The sequence below is a fragment of the Vanessa atalanta genome, chromosome 19, assembly GCF_905147765.1.
Source record: "Vanessa atalanta chromosome 19, ilVanAtal1.2, whole genome shotgun sequence".
Lineage (NCBI taxonomy): Eukaryota > Metazoa > Arthropoda > Insecta > Lepidoptera > Nymphalidae > Vanessa > Vanessa atalanta.
This window is the reverse complement of record NC_061889.1, coordinates 10,437,107-10,462,783: the sequence shown is the minus strand read 5'-3', so window position 1 is coordinate 10,462,783 and position 25,677 is coordinate 10,437,107. Positions and strand designations below refer to the sequence as shown.

The window sequence follows — 25,677 nt, the reverse complement described above, 5'->3', positions numbered from 1 at the left end:
ACGTACATACTGGAGATTACTTTATAATAAATATAATCCCGCAACGCAACAAATATCACTTTTCAATTACTCGAATAATACAATATACTGATTTTATATGTGAACGACTCAATTGATTTTAAATTTTACACAATTATACTAACGTGAAGTAATATTATTGTTTTTAAAGATAATATATAGGATTAATCTATATCTGTTGTGTAATTATATTTATCATAATACCATCACGACGTGTCTAATCAATAGTGTGATACCCAGTTGACTGAGGATTGTGTTAGATATAGTTATTTAAGAATAATAATACGTTTACAATAGAAAAAAAAATACCAGCAAAAATTGAAAACAAACAAAATACTGAAATATCTGTTTCCGTGATGTGACTCGATTTCAAGAAGGTGTTCATTCCAGTGCCTAGTTGAGTATGGAAACCCACCACAGATATTCAATGGAAAATTGTTGATGTATGTTCAATTTTGACGTATATTATATTTGATATTCATCTGAAATTCTTAGTTTCGTAGACTTCATAATATTCTACTCATTCTATTATAAGTATGTGATTTCTAGTGTACGGTACCTACATAAGTTAAATATTCTAACGTGTAAATGATACGAATCTACACGTTAAGGCCCTAAGCCGTATGTCTAATACCTAATGTATTCCTAGTAGTTAGGAAACCATGGTAACTTTATGTAACAATTCGCAGACGCGGCGGGGGTCTGCAGGGCGGCGCGCGCGCAGCCTCAGGAAAAGATCAGGTGAGTGCATCGCATAGCTTCCTACTTCATTTGTTGCACGACCGTACACGCGAGCGGACGTCACCACGTCACAACTATTAAGTTTTCGATAAAGTATTACAACGAGAACCATAATTGACGTTTGTGTGATAGTGCTGTGATTTTTATTGTTGTTATAATAAAGATGATTATTGAGTGAATTAAATGCTGTATGTCGGCCTTGACGCGGCCCGACGTCGATACCGAGTGAGTTGTTTTGATAAGGGATTTCCTTGTTTCAAGATTATTCGTTTTTTTACACTCTACGTAATAAAGAAACATACTAAACCATGGAAATATTTAAAATATATATGTATTCTTTTAGTCCATTGTTTGTTACGTATCTAAAGTATTAATGACCGATAATGATTAATGATAACAATATTATCATTATTCAGCTTATATGTCGATAATGTAAAGACTACGAATTTAATGATTAAATTATTGCGAAATAAATGTTTTCAACGTCGTCATAAGTAAATTTGAGCGTCAACAGAAACATTAGCGAGTTGTTATTTTGTAAATACGAGTGATAGAACATTGTTCATACAATAATAATGACGTTATTTGTGAGGCGATATACGTATATTCTTCAAACCATTGTATTTGCGAAGTGATATATATATCCTATGTGATATAATCTAACCAAACAATATAATTAAACGTGTATAGATTTTGATATGGTTACCCAGGGCTATGAGAACTTTGTATCGCATTCGTAAAATGTTGAAAACGACTTAAGGTGATACGCCATTCAATGTCGCAAGCACTTCCTGATATCTTACTATCGTGTTCGTCTGTTGTTTCGAGTTTGTTCGTTCGGAATAGCTTTACGTTTAATTCTGGAAACAATAACGTCACGATTTTTCTAATATACATCTCGAACTCATTAGAATTCACAGTGTAGATCGGTCCCCACAGTCTAGTCAACCTGGCTTGCCTAATTTCTTTAACGGCCACATTTCTTGGCCATATAAGTACGTTCTATCATGCGAAGGTTAAGGACTTCTTCTACCATAGTATCGAGATGTGTAACATATTATTTACTAGCGATCCGATCAGGTTTCGCACGGGTGCAATTAGTTATTAAGAAAATGTTATTATGTAGATATAACCTGTGCCCTATCGTACTAAAAAAAATGTACTTTTGCGTCATTAGTTCCGAAGATTACCTCTAACATATAAACCATAGAAAATGTTGAAAAATAGTTGCAACGGTATTTGTGCTGTTCTATAACAACTCATGTCATATTTGAGTTGATGTGCTGTTATGTTTCGCGTATGCTTTAAATGTTATTATTATAATCTAATGACTAATGCGATAATTCGCATATCACTTTGGACGTTTCACGATCGTGTGCGGTGTGTTTCGTGGTCGCTCTTATAGAATAGCTTGACTGCTCAAATTGAAATACGCACAAAAGTTTATTACGCAATGGGAACAGTAAAACTATGCATTAAGAGGGTAGTATTAAATATTGTAAATTCTAGTTCTAAAACTGATTGCAGATTTCAGTGTTACACTTTATACTGGAATTATCAACATATATTATGATTAGTGTTAGCTTTTCTACCGGAGAATACAATGAGATACTATTCATTAAAGACAATTTCAGTGTATTGGGAGGTAAAGGAATATCTCTCCAAATATTTATGCAAAGTTTACGAAATAATTTTGCCCGTGACAGATATATAATCAGCTGTTCCCTGCGACTCAATCCGAGTTGTATATATTTTTATATTACATTACATTAACAGCCTGTAAATTTCCTACTGCGGGACTAAGGCCTCCTCCTTTGTGGAGAAGGTTTGGAGCATATTCCACCTCGCTGTTGGTCGGTGGAATACACATGTGGCAGAATTTCGTTGAAATTAGACACACGCAGGTGTCTAATTCACGATGTCGAGGACGAGACGAATTATAAACACAATTTTCTTTTTTATATATTTTCGCTCGCTTATCGCTCGCGGTTTCGCTCCCGTTTTAGGGGTTGATTCGGTCGTAAAGACAAGAGTAACTTGGGTATACTATGACATTGTCAAATCCCAGTTGTTATCATGAACAATACACGCCGGTCTGTAGCTATCGTTATGCAAAAAATATATTCGTTGCTCACTATTAACCTTATTTACATATAATAAATAATTGGTTACATCAAAGAAAAATAACCAACCAACCACCAAGCGCTAAACCAACGACATACAAGTTATATAAATCTTATTTATACATTTACTTCCAATTATATCTCTTGTCATGGCCTGTTTGTTATTCTTGCAACCTAGGTGCTAACCTACGCGCGCGTCTTGCGACGAAATCGGGTTCCAACTCAGGCAAGCACCAAGTATGGTGGTAGTAGGTTTGTGTTTATAATTGATCTCGCGCTCGCCGGTGAAGCTAAATTAGCTGGACTCGGATTGATTTAAATCCATTTGTTAAAATTATTTTATAATACTGTACAGGCTAGTATTTAATCTAGTACTAAACCCATTGGTGGGAGCTTCGCTGATGTTAGGCAAGTCTTGTATTTACCATCGAAATTGAACCATTGATATTTTTATTAGCGTTGTTTGAGATCCATGCAATACTGCTTGGGCGGCGTGCGCTTGTTGTCCTTGATCATTGAAAACAAAATTTGTTTTCGATGCATTCCAAGCATTTTGAACCAAAATTAGTTTCCGTAAAGATGATGAACGACTCCTCGTAGCACAAATTGTCATACAGCATTAATCTCCGTAGTTGAATAAAGCTATGAAAGTAAAATTAGGTAATTTTATGTTGAGTAACCTTCTTGCGATATTTAACGATGATTAATGTTGACGGCGGCTTAGACAATCGACTGTTTTGTTAACGAAGCGGAAACTAGTCTGGGTAGGTACCGCCCACTCATCACATTCTACCACCACATAGGGACTTGGTGTTGTTGATATAAGGGGCATATCGTCTCAGTTCCCATGGTTGGTGGCGCATTGGTACACCGCTGATCATATTGTACTCGTTATCATCAACATCATCATCATGATCAGCCTATATTAGTCCTCTGCTCGAAATAGGCCTCCCTCAAGGGGCGCTACTGAGTCGAGTTGTACTCATTGCCTTCTTGAAATTCTTGGGATTTAAGCGTTTTCCCCTTTTTTTTACTAACTCTATCTAATCAAAATAGTTTCCTCCGTGTAGGAGCTACCATGGCACAGACATACTGAAAAATACGTTAAACTTATTACAGCCCACTGTGCGTCGGGTGCTAAAAGTAATAAATTCCTAAAATCGAGTTCACGATAACGTCAAATAGATCTCGGCATATTTTTTAATGAGATAGTTTCTTAAGTTTTTATCTTTGTTTTTAATAAATTGTAATCCAAGACGAAACAGTTTGTGTTATATCAGTTATCTGACTTCCCCGGGAAGATGCAACTTGTTCGCGGAATTCTTGTTAAGACCCCTTTCGTCGTGTGTGTACGTACGTCACGTAATAAATAGTGTTGTGTATGTTCGTTGTTCTGTGAAATAATGCGTTGAGTAATAATATATAATCTTTAAAGAACGATAATATTTACAAGGAAGTGAACTCTTAATTTGTTTAAATTTTAAATGTGTTCTAGTTATTTACAGTTATGTAAATTATTTATTTTTTTAATGTTTGTTACAAATATTTGTAAGGTTTTATTTTGGAATTATAATTTTGTTTCGTGCATTCTTATTGCGAAACCTGTGAGCTTTAATTGTTTCTTTTGGATAAATATTATAAATAGTCATGTATGTACTTTATTGTATATTACATATATATTTTTGTTGGTGAAAATATATAAAGTGCTCTTCTTTAGCATTTGATGCCGTTACATTATATTATTCACTGCATAAAAATCAAGCGCAATGAAATTGCTTCGTTAAAAATTCCAACCCTTCCGTAGCTTCATTAAATAGATCCTGTCCTGGTGCTAAGAGGGTCAAAATACGTTTTTAAAATAAACTGTTATTTTGAAATTTGTCAAATCACGTAAAAAATTATGAATTTATTTGTGCTAACGGCATAAGCTTGACCAATGTTAACAATATAACGCCTACATATGTTCTATAAAACTGCCGACGTATGTTCGTTATTTCTATTCCGATTACTAACAGTAAGGGTTATTGAGATTGACCCGGATATAATAAAGTATACTTTAGTTTTTATAAATACACTAGCTCACATCGTGGTTTTACATGGGTACAAAGGCCAATATGAATCTTTTAAATCGTATAACAAACATTTAAAAAAAATATTTTTGTTTGGCTAGGAAAGTTAAAATTGTCGGCTTTTCTCTACTTTAATGTATATATTAGTGCCTCTTGAATCACTACCTATTGATGAAAATTGCTTTTAAATTCGTTGCGTTGTTTAAAAGATCTGAGCGCACAGACGGCGGGAAGCGACTTTTTTTTTTTACTATGTACAGACTATTTCATTGAACATATGTTTGTTTTCATTGAACATTGAAGCCCTTAAAAGAAAACGCCTTGACTCATTTTTCGTTTAACTATTGGGTTAATTAATCCAAATCGGGACACCGAAGCGAAGCAACTATTATTATCCTTGTCTCTTATGTCAATATAAAGAAGTTAATAATTACTGCCTTAAGGTTATTTCAATAGTACTTTTATATGCTCGTATACTTTCGCTGTGGATTTATTATTTTGCGTATTTCAAGAGATCCTTGGAATATCAAGAAGTAGAGTTATAAATGTGTTTCTCCTGGTGGTCGAGGCTTGTGCGAGTATCACGTCACATTCTGCCCTCTCTGCAGTACGTGTTGTACTGCTCCGTCCCCGTGAGTCGTAGTATGATGTTATGTAATCTATGAATTGGCTAACTAACGCAATTTTTGGTCCTTCCGCTGTTTTGTATGTGGCTAAGTTCGTAAACTCCCGTTTTATATTTGAACTTATGTTTTAAACTTAAACTCTTATATGTTTATTGCGGCCCAAAGAATATAACATCTAATCTCGACAATAGAGAGTTCTTTTTCTGGCATTGTCTATGTCTACTATATAATGGTTCATTCATATTGTTTCTAAATATTTGAAAAAAAAGACAGGAACAATTAGTCCATAATCTGTGCGTGTGTGGGTAGCTGAAACATCGAGATTAGATCTCTACAGTAATAATGAGTGATTGTGATTCGTGATATGACCTTTCGGCCGGTTAAAGGTTAACCAGTACCACGAGGTTAGATTCAGTCAAAGGTCAGTATTATGTAGTGATGTAACTGAGCACCAAATTCGCTAAGTCGCTAGTGCTCTTTGAGATATTTATAAATTCTCGTTGGCATTTCAATAAATAATAATGTATGTATCCAACTGTATCGCCCCAATATATTCCCTCTGCTGATGAAATAGTTGCTAAATCAAATCAAAACAAATGTATATATACAAGTAAACTTCACAATGAAGCGTTTTTGATCGTCAATATTTTTGTATCATATCTGATGAGCAGTTCGCTAACTGCTAAGAATGGCCGCCGTAACAGGAAACAAGTTAGGAGAACATCACATATCTAAACGGTGGTGTTACGAACGGCTAGAGTTTAATTAAATCAATTAAAAAATTAAATACACATTCGGTGTATTTTGTTTGTTGTTGCATGATCTGTGCCCGAAACCTCGTTTGCGTAAAGTTCGGTTACGATGACGCGCCGTATTGAATATTTTACAATGGTTTAACATATTTATTTAAGTGGCTAAACTGTGTTTACTGGTTATATTTCGAGGCTGAAGATCCCGAAGTGATGGGTTCTCTGAAATTTTAAGCAAGTAGCCCGGACTGGGCAGTCTTTACACCCCCGTGCCTCTTAAAGCAAGTCATGAGATTGAAGGGTGTTTTAGTTGTATCGGATAATAGATTCCCTTACTCTGTACTTTTATAAATTGCGCTGTTTGAGCATATACTTGTGCAATATAATATGTTCTTCAATTGTTATCCGAAGGGATCTCACTGGGATGATGATGATGATGGGAAACCAGTAGGGTTTCATAAATGTTAGGTTTTGTGAAACCTGATCTGGGCACGATTAATTTTTAACCGTTATGTCGCCACGAAGTTCCGCATAAACAAATAAATAACTGGTTTCTAACAACGAAATTTATTTATTTCTATAAAAACCTTTCTACATAGAAAGGTTTTTATTCCCCTTGAATATTGAAGTTCCATAAATGTGACCCATCTGATTATTACGAATAAACAGAAGCATACTCGTTAATTTGTATATATTTTTTACTATGTCACCAAAAATCACGGATTTTGATTCGAATTTTCATCCCACAAATTTTTAGCCTAATTATTGTTCAAAACACCTTGACCGACGTTTTTTCTCCGACTTCGTAAATAGCGTACAACATATAAACATACAATTAACATTTATGATGTTATATCGAAGCCATTTAACAGTCGACAGTCTCACAATCACTGACGAGATAAATAAACATTAGAATGCAAGCGGCGCGTCGAAAGTGTGCCGAGTGAGAGGCTATTACGAATATCGGCGACCTTGCCCCGCTTTGTGTTACGTGGAGCGGCGGACACGTTCGGTGAGCCAACGGGCCGCCGCGCGCCGTGAGATAACGACGGTAAACGCGAGACAATGCCTCGTTCTGATGCCGGGTGTCGATACCGCGACCAGAAACATACAGTACCCAGTTGGATTAGAGAACAATTTATTTGCTAAATGACCCACACTGATCTACTAACAGGCGAAGTTAAATAAAAAGCAGCATTGACAAATAAATAGAGTCCCAAAAATAAACTCTGGGTGTTAGAAATATTTATTTATGCACTTAAATTAATATTATATATTCAATAAATATATATTTTATTGTTGTAATTTAAGTGTATTTCAGAACGTTGTTCGTATTGCTTTGAAATTAATACAAGATTTTTCCTTTTTAAAATTAAAAATCCAATGATGTCCTTGATTTAATGTATTTCCAACCTCAGGATTTAAAGGTTGATAAAATTAAACAAATAATTAAAAAAAATATTCCGTGTATGGTATCGTGTATGGTATGTATTTATGATTTGGATGGATTGAATGTTTTAAGGCTGGAATGTGTGTGCAACGACATAAAATGGTTCAACTTTTGTTACGTATTTTTGTTAGTAATTGAGAATGCACGAAAACCCACCACGGATTCACATGTTTATTTTACACAACACTAGTTTGTAAGACTGGTGTAATGACCGTACACGCTGCGTCTTAGGTAAATATGAAATAATTCAAAACACAAGGGATAACATTTATTAGTTTCATGATTGTACGATATTTCGAATAATAGTTTTCGCAATTTAGTTACGTCTTGAGGCGTTATGACTTAAGTCTCATACAAAAACGAACAAAATCTGAAAAGTACATAAATTATAAAATACCAAATAACAGGTGAAAGTAAAAGATTTTTTAAACAATTTTAACTTGAAACGACGTATGCGTATGATAATAGCTTTGGTCAGTTTAGTAAGAACTATAAATTAGGAGCGACGCCCACACTTTTAATTTCAAAACATAGCGCAGTGACGTAACACTCTGTAATATCCAATGTGTTCACAGATCCGGATCAACGAAACCGCGACGACCAGACCGGGCCGTGTACGTTCCGAGGGCCCTGCGTGCCAACGAAAGCACGGAGGAGAATCGAACCGAAAGCAAGAAGGCAACTCCCGAAGGGAAGTGTCCGAAATCACCGGCGTCCAAAGATAAATCTGCACACGGCACACCAAAAAAATCTCTCGGCAAACAGTTCTGCAACGTATACACTCCACCGCACCTGAGGAACCAGACGGCAGCGGGCCCCGGAGCAGTCAGTCCGCCGGCCGAGGATAAGCAGGAGCCTGCAGTGCCAAATAGTGATAGTGCAATATCGTTTAGTGATAATAGTTATAACGAAGTAGACGAGGCAGAGAATTTCTATATAGGTGATTATTTCGCAAACGGACAGTTAGGATTTTATAGGCCGAGCTACTACGATTACGAGGGTAACAATTACGAAGACGGCTGGAAATCAAATGAGTCTAACGAACTGAATATGGCCGCTCCAGAAACTCACAGCAATATTATTGATAATGATTATTTATATAAGAAAGACGAGGACGTCGAGGCGAACGAGTTGAAGCGCGCCTCGCAGGAAATAAACAGAAGCAGTAAGAGAATTATTAAGCAGAGCTTCGACTCTGACGTGCTAGTTATATCGGACCCGATCGAGGAGGCGCCCAGTCCGAAAGATGTCAGCGAGAACGAGTCCCCGGCCGTCGAGGAGAAGGAAGAAGAGACTGTTAAGAAGCCGAAACCAAAACTAGAGGCCAAAGTTTCCTTGAAACGAGAGGAGAATGACTGGGACGCAGTTTTCGACGACAGCGGCGAATGCCTAGACCCCTCCTTACTGGAGGAGTTAACGTCGACAGTCGGCAAGGTGCACATTAGCAAAGCGAAGAATAATTACGACCAGTACCAAACGAGGGGTCAGGCTTTGTTCAACGGCCCCTACGACGAGACCTTCGGCCACGTGATCGAGGTGTACGACTTCCCCAGCGAGTTCAAGACGAATGATATATTTTCGTTGTTCAGTGAATACAAGGACACTGGTTTCGAGATTAAGTGGGTGGACGATACGCACGCACTGATCGTGTTCAGCAGCGCCAAAATAGGTGAGTGATACGATGACAGCTAATTTGCAAGATTAATCATATCTATCGAATTAATTATGCTATCTGAATAATTTTTAAATTCGCTTTTTGTTTTGGATTCTTTTTTAATTTATAAGAGATAAAGAATAACGCGAAGTATTAGGACAGGATGCGTAACATGGAACATCTCACCGTGGTAATAAGTAACATTAACATTATGCTCTCAGAAAATCAGTTTGTTGGACTTATCCACACGCGCGCTCATTGGTTGCATCAAATAGCGCGCGCTTCCCTTGTTTCCTGTTACACATTTCCGTCCCTTTTCACGAAATTACTTCCACGGATTGCGAGAAAGATGTACACATCAAATATTTTATAAGTGCGGTTATTGCATAGAACCGTTAGCTGATGCTATTATGTACCTCAGGTGGTGATTGATTTTATATATAAGGATACAATACTATTCCTAATATAGAGAGCTGCCGAGAAGGCAATAGGCTATAAGGCCCAAAATAAACGTAGGCGTACTAAGTATTGTTGCTTGGCGGTAGAATATATGATGCTTGGGTAGTTCCTACCCAGGTGGGTTTGCACAAATCCCTACCATCCGTTAAATACGGTAAGCGAAATCAGATTTTATCAAATATTATCACAAGTACCTGTTGACTCACTGACTTGTTGACTATCAGGGGTAAATCTTATCTTTCAACAACCAAGTTTAAAAATTTGATGCCTTTGTCGGTTACAAAATCATTTGATGTTTTATAAGCCCACGTAAGTATACTTACGTGGGCTTTGGTCTGGGCAAAGACAATTTCCAACGAGTTGTCATCTACTTCATTTTTATTTATAATTCGTCTTGCATTTGGCGGCGAAGAGAAACATCGTGAGCTAATTTTGTCTATAGAAACATTATTTATCTTAAATCACAAATAAATAATATTTACGTAAATACAATTTTAATACATACTAGCGCCCCATCCGACTTCGTCTTCGACTCGACTTCGTCGGCAGAAATAAAGAATTAATTTATTTCCCGATCGCTATACCACTTACCCGGTCCAATCTAAACCATCCCGTAACCGTAATGGGCCCCGCCATTCAAACACAAAAAATAAAATATTCACCATCATCACTTTTGCTGTTAGAGTTCAGTGATGTACACACGTACAGGATGATATATATGTACATATACAAGACACTTGCTTATTGTTAACCGCGTTGTAAATTTTTATGATGAACATTTTATACACTAAGATAAATGATTGTGGTTTCATTACGAATACATCGTAAACATTTAATGATAAGGTCACGCTTGCGTATAAAATCGAAGCTGGATTGATCGCGCTGCGTTATTAATTATAATGTTACGGCCACATCAGTGATAATTCCGAAACAATAAATTCCGAAATAAATAAACAAATAAGTTTTTAGTAAAAACATCGTCGCACTTATTGTAAGAATATATAAATCACCGTATAGGTATGTCGTTACGTTTGGTCGAGTACGAATGTTTGATTCATAAATATATCAAGCGAATAGAAACAGCCAATACAGATTTGCTCTCGTTTTGCTTGATCGCGCATGTGTGTCCGACGCATAATAGTAGCGGTAGAGCGAGTAATCATTTAATGTAATCGACAGATAAGATTAGTATTGACATCTGATTGAAGAGTCATAGTTTTGAAATAACGTTTACAAATACAATGTATAAATAACGTCTTTCTTTAACAAATTAATCTCTGTTCAAGTCATAATTTAACCGATACCACTCCTTCGCGTCTTTTTAATTCTACGTGATATTGAAGAAATCTGATCATTCCACTGAACACAACGATCGATCTCCCCTCCCCGCGAAGACTTGACCCATCATTGGCGAGGTGACCGATTGTGTTGTACGCAAATTGCACCCTGGAATGAGACGGGCCTGCACCCACACAAAGACATTATCACTGTAATGAATGTTCCAAGCAACGTCAACATGACACGCTGTGTGGGTTTTCCGTTTACATGATATCTCATGTAGTGTGTCTAATTCAATGAAATTCCGCCAATAGTTTATCCGTCAAACCGAATTGAAGCAGCGTGGTGGAATAAGCTCCAAAGCTTCCTCGAAAGGGAGGAGAGGCATTACTGTTAATGAAGGCTTTACACGAATTCCGTGATCATCGTCACGATCGAAATGACTGCTTCTAGGAAGTATTTCAACCCGGCTGCTAGCTTTATTACGCGAATTGTTTATTTAATTTGAATTGTTCTATTTTAATGAAATGTTTGATAATATTTTGCATCATCTTTAGCAAATAAAAATCTGCGCCGAATTTTTTTTACAATATGATTGGACTGTATTGTGCAGAAATGATTCAAACAGAAGTTCATTTCTGCATAACACAGACGAGAAAGAATCGGTCTCGTTTTCGTTGTTTCGATTTCAGCTTGAGCTACCCCAATATATAACACCCATAAGATATATAATATTGTATAACATAGCGTTTGACAATTTATATACTATATTTAATATGTCGTATTGTAAAAAAACAAAACTATTATTTGCATGTTAATCTGCCACTATGGAGATGTAGATGTCCCAAAAGTTAGGACTTGCTCCACTGCGTAGGGGAATACATATGTAATAGATTTTCATCCAGCACATGCAGGTTTCCTCGCGATGTTTATCTTTGCCGCCGACGCGAGATTATTATAAACACAAATCAAGCGCATGAAAATTCAGTGATACTTGCCCGGTTTTGAATTAATAATTCTCGGTTAAGGTGCTAGTGTTCTGAATAATGGGCCACATCGGCTTGAATTACTTATCTCTGACAGAAACCATGTACATGCTAGGATACTAATATATGAAAATCAAAATGTTATTTAGTAGGCTCATAAAAGCACTTTTGAATCGTCATGTCAAATGTAAAGTTACCATTGGTTCGGAAATATATTCTACCGAGAAGTAACGGCAAGAAACTTAGTAGTTATTCTTTTCCACCTTTTAAATACAAAGTAAATAACAAGTCGGTACTATAACAAGAGGCGTAGTTGTAAATTATTTCCATAACATTCGATGTAGGCTTACAATCTAATATAATAATGTTATCAAAGACACTATACCCTGTACAAGTTAGCTTGACCTTTATGACTGATGTAAATTTATCTGATCGACATAACTTTGCAAAGACGAACATATAATTTTTTTAATTTAATGATTTCAAATATTGTTAAAATATTAAAAAAAAAAAACATTTAACACAAAAATCCCTAAAGATTCAAGCGTTATTTTAAGATTTTTTATTGCTTTAAAGTTAAATTTAAATAGGAACAATGAAAATTATAGACGCTTGTAAAATGTTACATCGGTCGGACGGATGGGATGGGACACGTATGGCAGTAACTGTTAGAAATATCGATTTGAAAAAATCATTATTAAAGATAATTATTAAAGATCATTGGTGAGTTATTGTTACGAACAGGGGTCCTTTTGCGCCCACGCCATCTCGTCACAGTTACAAGTATTTTAAAACGTTTTTTTTTGGACTACTAATTATTTTCTGTAGCCCATCACTAGCACGTCTGTCGAAAAGATCAAGCTAATTTATACAGGGTATACGACGACCTTTAGTTATGTTCGCTGGCGTGAGACTGACGGACGCAACAAGTAAGTAATCTCGGTTAGAGGAACATCTATTTATGTAATAGTTTCTGCAATTTCGTGTCGTGATTTCGATAATATCTCGCAGGATAACCGCTTCCTCGTGTTGCATGACGGTAATGCATTTTAAATTGTTGCTTTTTATTATAAACATTTTTGGTGCTCTCATAATAAATATCAAATGCTAAGCGACATTGATTATGTTCAAACTGAAGCTTGAAATACTCGGTTATGTAAAAATATTGACCACTTTATTAAGGTCAGTTGTGTTGTAACTTTGTCACACCGATAAATTCGTTTATTAACGTAATCATATTTTACATGAGGCAATCTTTCGTATGTAGATTATTTGAAACGAAAAAAATTGGTATGTCGGTCTAAAGGCATTTTTAAATAACTTCGCTCCACTTTCATTAAAATGCGTATTTCTAAGTTAGTTAAACGTAAACGACCAATATTTCTGTCCGTCCGTTAGTCGGGGGTTATCTCCAAAACGGGTGAAAAATTCAAATGTTAATATTTAGATTATTATAGAAATAATTTGTGACATTGCCTCAGATTCGCTTGGATGCATTTTTTTTACGTAATAGGTAGGCGGACGGGCAAATGGGCCACCTGATGGTAAGTGGTCACCACCGACCATAGACATTGACGCTGTAATATATAATAATCATTCCTTATATAACACCAATGCGTCACCAACCTTGTTATCTAAGATGTTATGTCCCTTATGCCTGTAGTTACACTGGCTCACTCACCCTTTAAATCGGAACACAACAATACTAAGTACTGCTGTTTTGTCGGTAGAATAACTGATGAGTGGGTGGTACCTACCCAGACGGTTGCACAAAGCCCTACCACCAAGTAAATGTAAATATAATTGATATCCTATAGCACTTAGGAACAATGTACCATTTACCTGTGAAAATATTTTTAGAATTGGGTCATTAGTTCCAGGGTTTACCCCCCTACATACAAACAAATTTTACCTCCTCAAAATGTTAGTATAGATTTAGTGCCATTTAGTTTTATTTTCAGAACCCCGCGGGCGGAACTAGTTACTTAATACAAAAATTAATTGAAAACTTTATTGACGGAGCAGTTCTTTGTATCAAGCCTCACGAGTCGGAATCCGCAACGAGGTTCCGACGTAATACTTTCGATTTCGTCACGCCGACCCACTTCTGACGGTGCCTAGTTACCATTCGAGACACGATGCGTGTCCGTGTCGCCTTGAACTTGAAATTATAAACTCTTATCCTACTTTTGTAATATTTTACCGAACATTACTCGCCTTTTCTCAAACTAGCTGCTCCGCGAGGCAGTGTAGCTAAAGGCACAAGGACATAAAACTTAGTTCTAAGTGGCGCGTTGCTGATATGAGGAACGATATTTTTTTCTTAAATTAACAATTTTTATGGGAGTGGTGATCTATTCGTTAGTCATAAAAAACTAATCCTAAGATTGGCATCGTGTTAGTTAAGATTAGCTAACATTTCAAATGGTGTAGTCTGTGTTCGAGATTCGTGATGGCTTAGAAACATTCTACTTGTTCCGTCTCGCAGTCAAAACATTCATTATAATTATGCAATTATCGTGCTGGAATTCATTCGTCTAAAATAGTTATCGTCTTATTAACAAACTATGTATTTATGTTAATACAATGTGCAGACAAAAACATGTAAGATTTTCATTACTGACATCGTTTCTGCGAATGTATTCATTCATCGCTTAAACAATAGATATTTTTTTTCTGTGAGCATTCTTAGGCTGCGTACACATTCGCCGGTCGATAAACATTTGAACATGTTGTTCGCTCCCGTTTTGTAGTAATATGCGATTATGTTTATCTTTATAACAATCAAGTAAAAAAATAGTAATTTTCAGTAAATATCTCTAACGGTTTGACATGTACTGCTATCCGTGAGAAGAAGATTTGGAAGTTAATTCTCCAAATAGCTCGAATTTGAGTTGTGCAAGTGATACATGATAATAATAAATATACTAAAGCCTTATTAACTTCACCGATCGCTACCACAATCAATAATTAGATACTCGTGGCAGGGCTTTGTGTAAGCCCGTCTGGGTAGGCACCAAACACACATTAGAGATTCTACCGCCTAACAGAAATACTTAGTATTGTAGTGTTCCGTTCTGAAAGTGAGTGAGTCAGTATAATTACAGACACAAGCGACAACATCTTAGTTCCCAAGGTCAGTGGCGCTTTGGCGATGTAAGGAATGATTTTTTTTTACGGCCCCAATGTCTTTACCACAGAAAAACATGTCCATTTAAATGCTCGTTTCGTCCCACCAATGTACGCAAAGCCTTATCTTTAATTAGTGTGTTCAATTTTATTGTTGCCAGCGAGTAAGCAAACGGTACCAGTTTTCACGGCAAATAACTTCCATGGGAATGAATGGAGGAAGCACTTACTGCTCTTACCTACGCTGACATTTCCTTGTACGAGTTCCGCACACCATCGTTGCACCATCGTTGACACCACTCGTAGAAATTTATGATTCACATGCATTACAATGATTTCATTCATTCATTTATAAGAGAGCAAGAAAGCAAATATTCTTTTGAAGGAGATTTAAATCAAGAAGTTAAATATAAATAAATATAGTGAAGTGTGAGTGTGCAAGACCGGCCATATTGAGTTTACTCAAAAGCTGATTAAACTTACAGGCAGTTGAATTGTTTACGTTTACATTTTGTTATATAAACACATGTATCTATTATTTTCATTCGTATACTCTGCTATCGGTTATGCGTAGCCTTTATTTCTAGACAAATCGTTTTAATTACAGACAACCTAAATCATGAGATAAATATATAGATATATGTATATAAATACAGCTATCTGTCTGACAACTTTAAAATATTAAAATAAGTATCCTCACTTAGTATACGAGATACAAAAAGATTTAAATATAATTTTTTACTAAAATTAAAAGTTCCATTAAATCACACAAAAAGTATTCATTCTACTAAATTTCTTCTTCTAAAAAATTGGATCAATTTAAACTTGTAGTAAAAAAAAGTGTGCGAGCAAAAAAGCAACTTTTACTCGTTTTATATTATACCGTCCGCCATTTTTGTTTTATAGTGACGTCATAAATCCGCTTAATAAATCAAGGGACATGATTTAAAAAAATACGATTGTGAAAACTAGAAATTACGATGTAAATATAGTATAAGACGTATATGAAATTATATGTGCTGAGGCTTAGGTGTTATCTACGCCTGTCGACCCACGCAACCCACTTTACGGTTCGAGGAAGCTCTGCGTTAGGTAACGTGATGTAATGGTTATTGGAGTGGTTCAATATAATGTTGGAAAATAAATGATCAACCAATCAATCGAAGTGGCTTAATAATACGCCCGAGGACGTGGAAAGTATTTCGATGTTGGTAAGATTCGAAACTAAAAGAATTTAATAAATTAATATCGATGTAAGTTCTAAAAGCGATTAGTTGTTAGCTGTTTTATTTCATTTGGGAATCAATGGGTATATTTGTGTTATTACTGTAAGTGTTAGTTCTACTAATACTTTAAAAGTAGTAAACAAGGGTCCTGATAATATCTGAAACCATCGTCCCAGATAGTTCCTGCCTTCAATACTAATCCTTTACTCTACTGCTTACTTGCTTTGATGAAATTAGCAGAGTAGATGTTAACGATAGACTGATGTCTGTATAGATATGTGTAATGGTGATCTTGTTGAAGGATGATCGGTTATCATCCCGATGGTGACTCCATGGATAGCAACAGAGCATCATTACATACTCTATGCCGAGATCATCACGTTACTCAACAGACCCGTCATAATCCAGGGTGCAAAGGGTGTGATGGGTGGCGCCTCGCCCATGATGGTCGGTCAAGTCTTGAACCTTCGAAAAAGCGGCCCGGAAGGTCTCTTAAATATATTTTTTGGTAGGGAGGTGAGCAGAACAATGCTTGCACCCGGACGTTTAAAACGGTACTGCTTCTTAAGTAAAGTAGTGCATTATTTTGGTTGTCTGACGTCCTTGGGAAGGTGAAATTATAATATAATTATTCACGGAATTCCTACAAGCCTTAATAATACAAGCGAACTGCATCAATAAGTATAATAGTTACGATGTACACAAGATAATGCATTGTCGTTGATTATATTCATATTTTATATTCTTGGGTAATTCCCCTTTAGTAATATTATCGAATGTATCTGTTTGTTTGTGTAGAACTATCTTTACGTTGATTAAACTGTATTATGTGTACATTGTTCGCGTTTCGTATGAACTTTACTATTAATTTATGCAAAAATATTTAACGTCTTGGGAAAATTGGGAATTGAAGTTTTTATGTTATATGTAGCCACAATATACAAAAACATAAAGATATAATTATGTTTTACGACCTACATGTTGGAAACCGACCACGTCCAACACCGACAGATTCATGTAGTATCTTTTGCTTTTAGACAGATATTTGATCGACGGTTGCTGTCCATCAGTATTGCTTAAAATGTGTCGACAGTTTGGTATTTAATTGAATTATTAGCCATCATGTCGTGTGGTCACGATACTTTATTTTGATACTTGTATGCTTAAGAGGTTATAATTATAATGGTCAAGCTGACATTTCACGAAAAGAAACTTATCGCAGAACATGAGTTCTGCGATGAGTTTCGTGTTGGTCCTCACTGAATAGCTCTGGACTACATAAATATTTATCATGAGTAGATATCGAAATTGCGGCTGTTGACGTAAAGGTAACAGATGCTGTGTGAACCTAATTAAACTAACCAGCACTAGCTGGATACTCCAGCTACATTTAAATCTTTGCATCTATTACATATAAAATTACAATAACAACTTAGGATTAATTTAAATCAATGATTATGTTATAATGTGTACAGATATGTAACCTTTGCAGTTAGGTTTTTTTATTATTATGAAATAGTAGACCAATGAGCGCAGGTTAGCGATGTAGCCGCATGTATACAACCTACTTAGTGATCGGCAGGTTCAACGACCGTGTGACGCAACATTGGATAAGTGGGACGACCGACCACCGCGCTCTCATGGCTTTTCAGACGATAATATTTGCGGTTTCAGCTTGTCAAATAAAACCGCATGTTAAGTTGATATTATGTTACAAATAATTGCCAATAGATGGTGTTTATCAGCTCTCACGCACTTAAATCGTACAAGCTTTATAATAAATACTTTAAATAAGACTATGATGACCTTAACGAATTCGATCAATATAAAGTTATACTAAGTTACAATCAAAACTAAACTAAGTATACAAATTGCTATACTTGTTTAATTCATCCCGAGCCTATTGCGTCGTGTGTAAACAAGTTGTCAAAATCAAAATACCCTTTATTCAAGTAGGCATCAACAAACATTTCGGAAACGTCATTTTGCAGAACTATATTAAGTAGCGCTAAAAGATTATGATATCCAACTTTCATTGCCTACATTTTATAAATGTCAAGTTTTAAATCGATAGTGTTATGTACTTTGGGTGCAACATCAGATCGAGGTCATTGAATTTATTATATTATCGTCGAAACTACGTATGTATAAATTAATCTTGGAAGTGGTTAGGTAAAAATTTCTTTAAATTTAGTTAAGAGATTTAAAACCGTGAAGATATACAATGGTTGCTTGTATAAGGTATAATATTTTTTTTTTAAGTTATAATTCAAAACCTCTCACAAAAGCTTACTTGCATAAAGTTATTTTGATTATATGTATTTTATATACGCGCGGTTCAAAGCAACCGTCTGAAGAGGATCTTAGATTTGGCTTAGCTATTTAAGATTGCTTATTACAGGAGAGGCGCAGACATTTGCTATGAAATAATAACTACACTTAGCGATTGTTGAGCGAAATGTAAGCGAGTTACAATAGTTGCCTTGCGAAAAAAATATTCCAGTTCAAAGAAAGTTTTAACAGAATACGTCGAAAGTAGTCTCTTTGTTTATAATTTGAGTTTTTAGTTCAGAAGATAAAGTTGTTTACTTATTTATGGTGTTTATAAGTTTGTTTACTTAGATGAAACATTGATTACTTAGATGGGCCACCAACGGTAACTGTTCTCCAGTGTCTATGCTTGGTGGGGTCTATTCACCATTAGATTGCAAACTTGACCGTCGGCTTGCCTATTAAATGAAAAAATAATAATAATAAAAAGAGAGCAGAACTGAGAAAATGATTGACAAGTCATCGCCATCGAAATTGAAGCGCCACATTTTCGTCACACTGTGTCGTAAATTTTTTTTTTTTTTGATTAAGAGTGAACAATATTCTTTAATATATATTCGTGTCCATATAGTTATCCTATATTTCAACATTGTCGATGGTTATCTGCGAACAACAATTACAATACACTAATTTATATAAGACGCGACCCCAACTACGTTCACTTTAAGTATAATTTAATTTAATTTTTATTCAATTTGCGAGATAAACCACTTTGAATGCTGTCCCAATATGTAAGTTATGAAATGTCGAAATTCATTGAAACCAGCCAATTCGTTTTTGTAACGTGTACACACGAACAATATAACATTGCTCCTATTGTCGCTCTAACAGTGTTCTACAGTAGACATTAAACATTTAAGACGGCAACGACGCCTTTATAAGAAACGATATACCGGCAGGATGTATTTACTTGGGGTTCAGACTTGTTTCATAGGAAATTCCGTCGAATACGTTTCAATGTTTTGGCCGTGTAAGAGTATCAGACAGAAAAATAGACGGAACGAGTTACCTTCGCATTTATAATATTAAACTAGATTATACAAAGGAATCGCTTGATGTTATGTCTGCTCTTTAATAGATTACATGACGAAGGAGTACCAGGTGCCTCATGTCTAAATAAAAAAAAACACTAATTGAAGATAGGTGGATGCAATTTTAATTGTTGTGAAATACGGAATAGGAGTCCTTATTAAAATGACACGATAGTCACGTCGCAGGTTCGCGTCGAATGCTCAGCGACACGTGAAGTCGAATTAACTAGTTCCGACGTCGATCGATGACATAATTGGACGTGGGAGTAAATTTACACTGACTCCCTAACGGAGAATAATTGGAGTGGAAGTATATTGTTATATAGGTATGCCTTTCTGGAAGGTCAGGCACAAGTGAAAGATGTAATTAAATCCACTAGGTTGCGGAATTGCAGTATATCAGTATATTTGTGTCTCCGCTATTAAAACTATATTTATTTATATCTCATAATCAGTTCTTTACCCAAGTCGCGCTTTAGCGATGAGGCCGTCTGTCATTACATGCTACTTTTATCCAATGTATTTTTTATTATTAATTTAGTTTTGCAGTGCAATAAAGACTATATGAATCAATAAATGAGTAATCATGTCATTAATCAGCTATCGCGACTCAATCTGATATCGGCTACGGTATTGCCATATCGCAAAACACTTATTAATCTATTTCAAATTAATAATTATAATATCGCAAACACAATCGATCCATTGGGGGTGGTTTAGGTCAATATAGATAAGCATGTAGATTAGCTCGACTCCTTCGCTAATATAAATTATAATTAAAAAAAAATAGTCCCCGTAGCGGTAGATATTTAACATCGATATTAGTTTGCAGCCTTACAAGCCTCTATTGTAAACAGTCTTCAAGTATATAGAAAGGAAGATTTGAATCTTATATCTATTTTATCAATCCCTGATTTTTAACCCCTGTATATACTTTATCAGAAATTTCAAAGTACTTTTACTTCGTATATCCGTTAGTATTGAATCCGTGGTTTCGATTGTAAAAACGTAAATTTTAAAGAACATTTCAAGGTAACGCGTGGTAATCAAAGGTTATTTGAGAAACTCATAACTCTGAAACGATTCGACATGCATAATTTATTATTGAAATCAAGGTTAGAAATACGTTTAGCTACATGCATAGTAAGATGTAATTACGAAAAACGCATCGATTTTATTTTGTTGAACATCGAAATGGTTTACTGTGTGGTCGGTTTTGAACTGATTTATATCCTCCGTCTGTACCTTTGGTTTTTTAATTTTCGCTCGGGGTCAAGCCGCAGGTTTAGTTAGAAATATATGTAGTAGTGGATGTCTATCACAGTACAGAGAATTTATTTTAATAAAGAGTAATAAGGAAGAACAAACTTGAATTCAAATTTATATATTTTTTAAATTTAAGAAAGTTTAAGTAAATTATTAGGTATAGAGCTTTACTTAATATATTTGTGGAAATCTCATAGTTGTGACCAAAGACATTATTATTTATATATAAACAAAATTTACGCGTAATTGTATTATTGAATTGTAGAATGAAAAGGTCATTATTTGGCGATGAATTTGCAGTAAATAAATAAAAACTTCTGCGCTGTCGACAACCTCAGCCCCGGCCTCCGCCTCCGTTATGCAGTTGATTTTGTAACTTAATAATAAGCTGCTTCTACCATTAGTCACCTGACGGACGCAGATTTACCCATGATGTCAGAAATGGCATTACTGCTTAGCTCGAGATGAATTACACTTATGTCAACAGAGCACACGAGGGCGCAAGATTATTGTCATTGTCATTGAAGAGCTGACTGAGCTATCTTAGATTCCGTTATATCTCATATTTTACAAATTCGAGCGGTTGAGCGGTTGAGTTGAGTCTTATTCTTCTGTTCGATAAATTGAGCGCTATGTAAATGTATATTGATTAATACATATAGTATGATGATAAATGTTATTTGTGATATTTCCAGCTGCGGAGGTGCTGTCGATACAGAGGCCGCTGGCGAAGTGTCGACCGCTGCACGCCGCCACGCTCGAATCACGGAACAAGGCGAAGAAATGCGCCGAGTTCCTGCAACCATACAGGTACGTGCGTAGTGGCGCACTTCACGAGCTGCGGCTCGCTTTATACTAAAGCAACCTAAATATGACGGTTGGTCGGTTGATAGTTCAAAATTTAAAGCTCAGTCACCGAAACATTGTTAAATAAGGCAAATTACTCAAAACATGATTAATGATAAAAAATAATGGACTCAGATTGAACTGCTGATTTCCAGGCAGGATATTTGTAAATGTCGTCGTACTTTACGTGCTCTGTAATTAAAGTGGGGGAAAAGAGAACTACCGATTTGCTCGGTAGAATCTTTCGAGCCCACTCGTGTAAAGAATAGTTTGATTCGACCCGGCCGTAATCGGTGCGCAGGCAGCGGCCGGAGACGTGCACGGCGCTGGCGCGGCGCCTCGTGTCGGGCGCGCTGGGCGTGCGCCTCAGCACGGCGCGGCAGGAGCGCGCCGAGGAGCGCCGCCTCATCACGCTGGCGCGCGGTGAGCGCCCCCCCCCCCCCCGCGAGCGGAGCCGGAATCATACCTTTTCGGTCGCCGTGTCATCTACGGTACTAGTAGAGACGATACAAGCTAGAATGGAGCAATAAAAGTTCAAGACACCGAGTAGAATTGAAAAGGTATGGTCTCGGCTGCGGCGCGAGTGCGATGCATACGAGTGTACGGTGTTGGCTCAGTTCGGCACGTGGTGTACCGGGTAGTGAGTGGTGTGGTGACGTGTGTCCGCAGAGAAGAAGCGACTGTCGGCGCTGCACAAGCAGGAGGCGTGGGACGGCTCGCTCGCCAACAGCGCGCTCGACGCGTAGCCCCCCCCTCCACACACACAAAGTTACGACATTGTGCAGGTAATGCGGACATCACATAGCAATGCGTTATGAGTTTTATTTTATGTTCATCATTAAGGTGCTCGTAATTAGTGGAATAAGCTCTAAAAGTTCTCCTTAATATTAGTCGATGGTATGGCTTTGTGCGAGCCCCTCGGGCTGGTACCGCCAACTGGTCACATATTCAACCGCCAAACATCAGCACTTATTTTGGTGTGTTATGGTAAAGGTGAGTGTGACTCCAGGCGCAAAAGACATAACATCTCTATTTCTAAGAGACCATTGACCGGCAGTGGTAAGCCGTCACCTTAACGCTGTCATACAAAAATAAAACAACAGGAGAGGAGGGCCAGGCTGGTACTTTCTCGTAAATAATTGTTATAATAAATTTTCCAGACGAATGCCGAGTCAGCGTGCCGGAGCGTCGACATCTCGTCTACTAAATAATAATTAAAAATAAGAAACTCTCAAATATATGTATATTATACGTAAAGTTAAATAATTTCTAATGATAGATAATTTTTAAAGAACGAATAAATTAGTTAAATCGAGTGAGTGACGGGGACGCCCCGCCCACACGCGTCGCCGTCCCGCTCGCACGCGGCGCCGTCCCGCTCGCACGCGTCGTCCCGCTCTACGTCACGGCACGCTGGTCAAAGTCAAATTGACTGATTTGAGTTTAAAGTAATTGGTAATTCATCGGCGGCAGCCGGTGACGTAACAATCCATCAACGAGCGTTCACTTGGCTCAAAATTTCTGAAACCGGCAGGTATTTTATTGAGTGCCTCCACACACTGGCGACGCACTGTCTAACTTATGATGTCCTTCCTAAGGCAAAGCGGGCGGCGTCTAATGTGTTGTTATCTTGTATTGCGTTCGTGTACCGACGGATGGCGCCGACTGGACTAGCTTAAATGTATATTACTAACGTATTCAATTTGAAAATGATTATGTACTGTGAAATGTAACGTTTTTACTCGTAGCGCCATCTAGCGGTGGTCTGGAGGCTCAAACTATATTGTATTTACTTCCCCTTGGCGCGAAGATGTCGCCGAGGAAACGAAGTGTTTTGAAATTATACGAAATCGTTATATAATATTTACTTGTCAAACGAACAGAAAAAAACGATCTTAATGGTTCTTATTAGTTTTTTGGCCACCTCAAGCGGTTTGGGATTCATTATGTTCGGTATTGACCAAAGTCAAAGTCAAAGTCAAAGTCAAAGTCAAAGTCAAAAATCTTTATTCAATATAGAAGTGTTTACACTTTACTACCACCGGTTCGGAATTTAGCACCTCGGACCTGAGAAGAACCGGCGAAAGAAACTCAGCGGGATATATTTTTTTTCATTTTTTTTAACCATTTTCCATGTAGGGAATGTGAATGTGATTATTAAAAAAGATGACGCTGTGAACAAGATGTATGGAATTCTCTGTAACAGTTGTTTTTAAAATGTAGTCAAATTATATATTACACGTTTCATGTACTCACTGAGGTCGAAGGCCAATAAAATATATTGCGTTTTTTTGGTCATAATATTATCATTAGCGAACTGGAGGTCGGAAGTCTTCCACGTCACTCTTCCGCACCCGAACCGTCCCCCCACACACACAGCCGTGCACAGACTCGGTGCGAGTGATATCTTTGCCGAGATGCGTAGTTAATTTTCATCTCTTTTAGTTTGTATCGTCTGAAAACAAGCTTGATCTCTAAAAAATATTATTTTATATATATTATGATGTTTCTATTTACTTTATTATATATATTTATATAACTAACAATAAGCATATTTCGTAGATAAGTTCTTCGCTGAGACAACGCAATTATATTTAAAACCTGTTTGTTGTCACTAATGCTAGAATAATTTTCATTCATCGAAGCGACGCTACGTGCGTGACTCTACTCGGAGGTGAGTAGAGTCTGGAGTGAGAGAGAGAGAGGATTATAAACTGCTTCTGTGTGTTTCGTTGTCTGATCAAACGAGGAATCGTCTTAATAACTAACGTTTGCTAATTTTACAAAGAAACGTTTGGTTAATAATCGTTTCACTTGCATGTGAACGTGCGACTGGACGTCGCACTCAAACTTCATTTTAGGTTAGATAGAATATTAATCAGGAAACACTAGAAGTAATGTCGTCCTAGCAAACAATCTCGCCGTAAGAAACTTTGTAAAGTATATGAATCATATGTTATATTAGTATTTTAATACCAAATATTAGCGAATCATAATAATAATGTGTTAGGTCAGCGCCCGCTGCGCGTTAATGAGATCGAATTTAAGTGGAATATATTATGTAATTATATAAGTGACAGAATTAAAATCTTTCACAGCATCGTTTGTAACATCCGCGGATTCGAGGGGGGCGGGTCTTCTGCTTTTGGGCAACTTCTGAGCGAACCTTAACCCAAAGTAAAATAAAGGCTCGAGTCCCTCCCAAACGACAGTATGTATCCGCTGCTGGTTCGAACGTGAATTTTTCATTGCAAACTTTTTCGTTAGCAGAAATATTCAATATAGGCAACTTAGTACGTCGACAGCGTCTGATTTTCATAAACACCTTGGCCTATTCCATAGGGATTATCTCGTATCATACAAATGCCACTCAGTCGTGAAATATCAAAACGTGATTTTGCCGTTGAAAGTGACATTGCCTGTAGTTGTTCGATCGCGTCTTTGTTTCATAACATTATGAAAATCGATTATGGTATTTAGTTGATGCTACATCGTTGAGTGTTTTTGAAAATTTTTGATTTTTGTTTTACTCCGTGTGGCTTACGTTTTTTGCGTTGGATTTAAACGGATACTCGATGAGGTACATGATGAGACTTGTCACAGTATCAAATTTAATAAAAAGCTTTTTACTCGTAGATTATTTTTCTTGACTAATAAAGAACGTGAAAAAGGTTAGAAAATTAAAAAATATTTGT

General features: G+C 36.6%; 1 protein-coding gene across 2 annotated transcripts; it reads left to right on the top strand.

Annotated features, from left to right (window-relative positions):
• Positions 1–803: 803 nt before the first annotated feature.
• LOC125071524 lies at positions 804–23,944 on the top strand. 2 transcript variants are annotated; one of them, XM_047681807.1, is made up of 6 exons: positions 804–984; positions 8,352–9,445; positions 21,832–21,946; positions 22,284–22,405; positions 22,657–22,767; positions 23,143–23,944. In XM_047681807.1, exons 1-6 carry the CDS (start codon positions 950–952, stop codon positions 23,187–23,189), a joined length of 1,524 nt encoding a protein of 507 aa, XP_047537763.1. In that variant the 5' UTR covers positions 804–949; the 3' UTR covers positions 23,190–23,944. The 2 variants fall into 2 exon arrangements, with proteins under 2 accessions (XP_047537763.1, XP_047537764.1); XM_047681808.1 differs by having other exon boundaries at positions 22,652–22,767.
• Positions 23,945–25,677: the final 1,733 nt, after the last annotated feature.

Excerpts from the sequence above, each read along its gene's own strand:
- LOC125071524 (XM_047681807.1), top strand. The coding sequence starts at position 950 with ATGTCGGCCTTGACGCGGCCCGACGTCGATACCGA. Across the intron at positions 985-8,351 it reads CGGCCCGACGTCGATACCGA|ATCCGGATCAACGAAACCGC; the intron begins GTGAGTTGTTTT and ends ATGTGTTCACAG. Across the intron at positions 22,768-23,142 it reads AAAGTTACGACATTGTGCAG|ACGAATGCCGAGTCAGCGTG; the intron begins GTAATGCGGACA and ends TAAATTTTCCAG.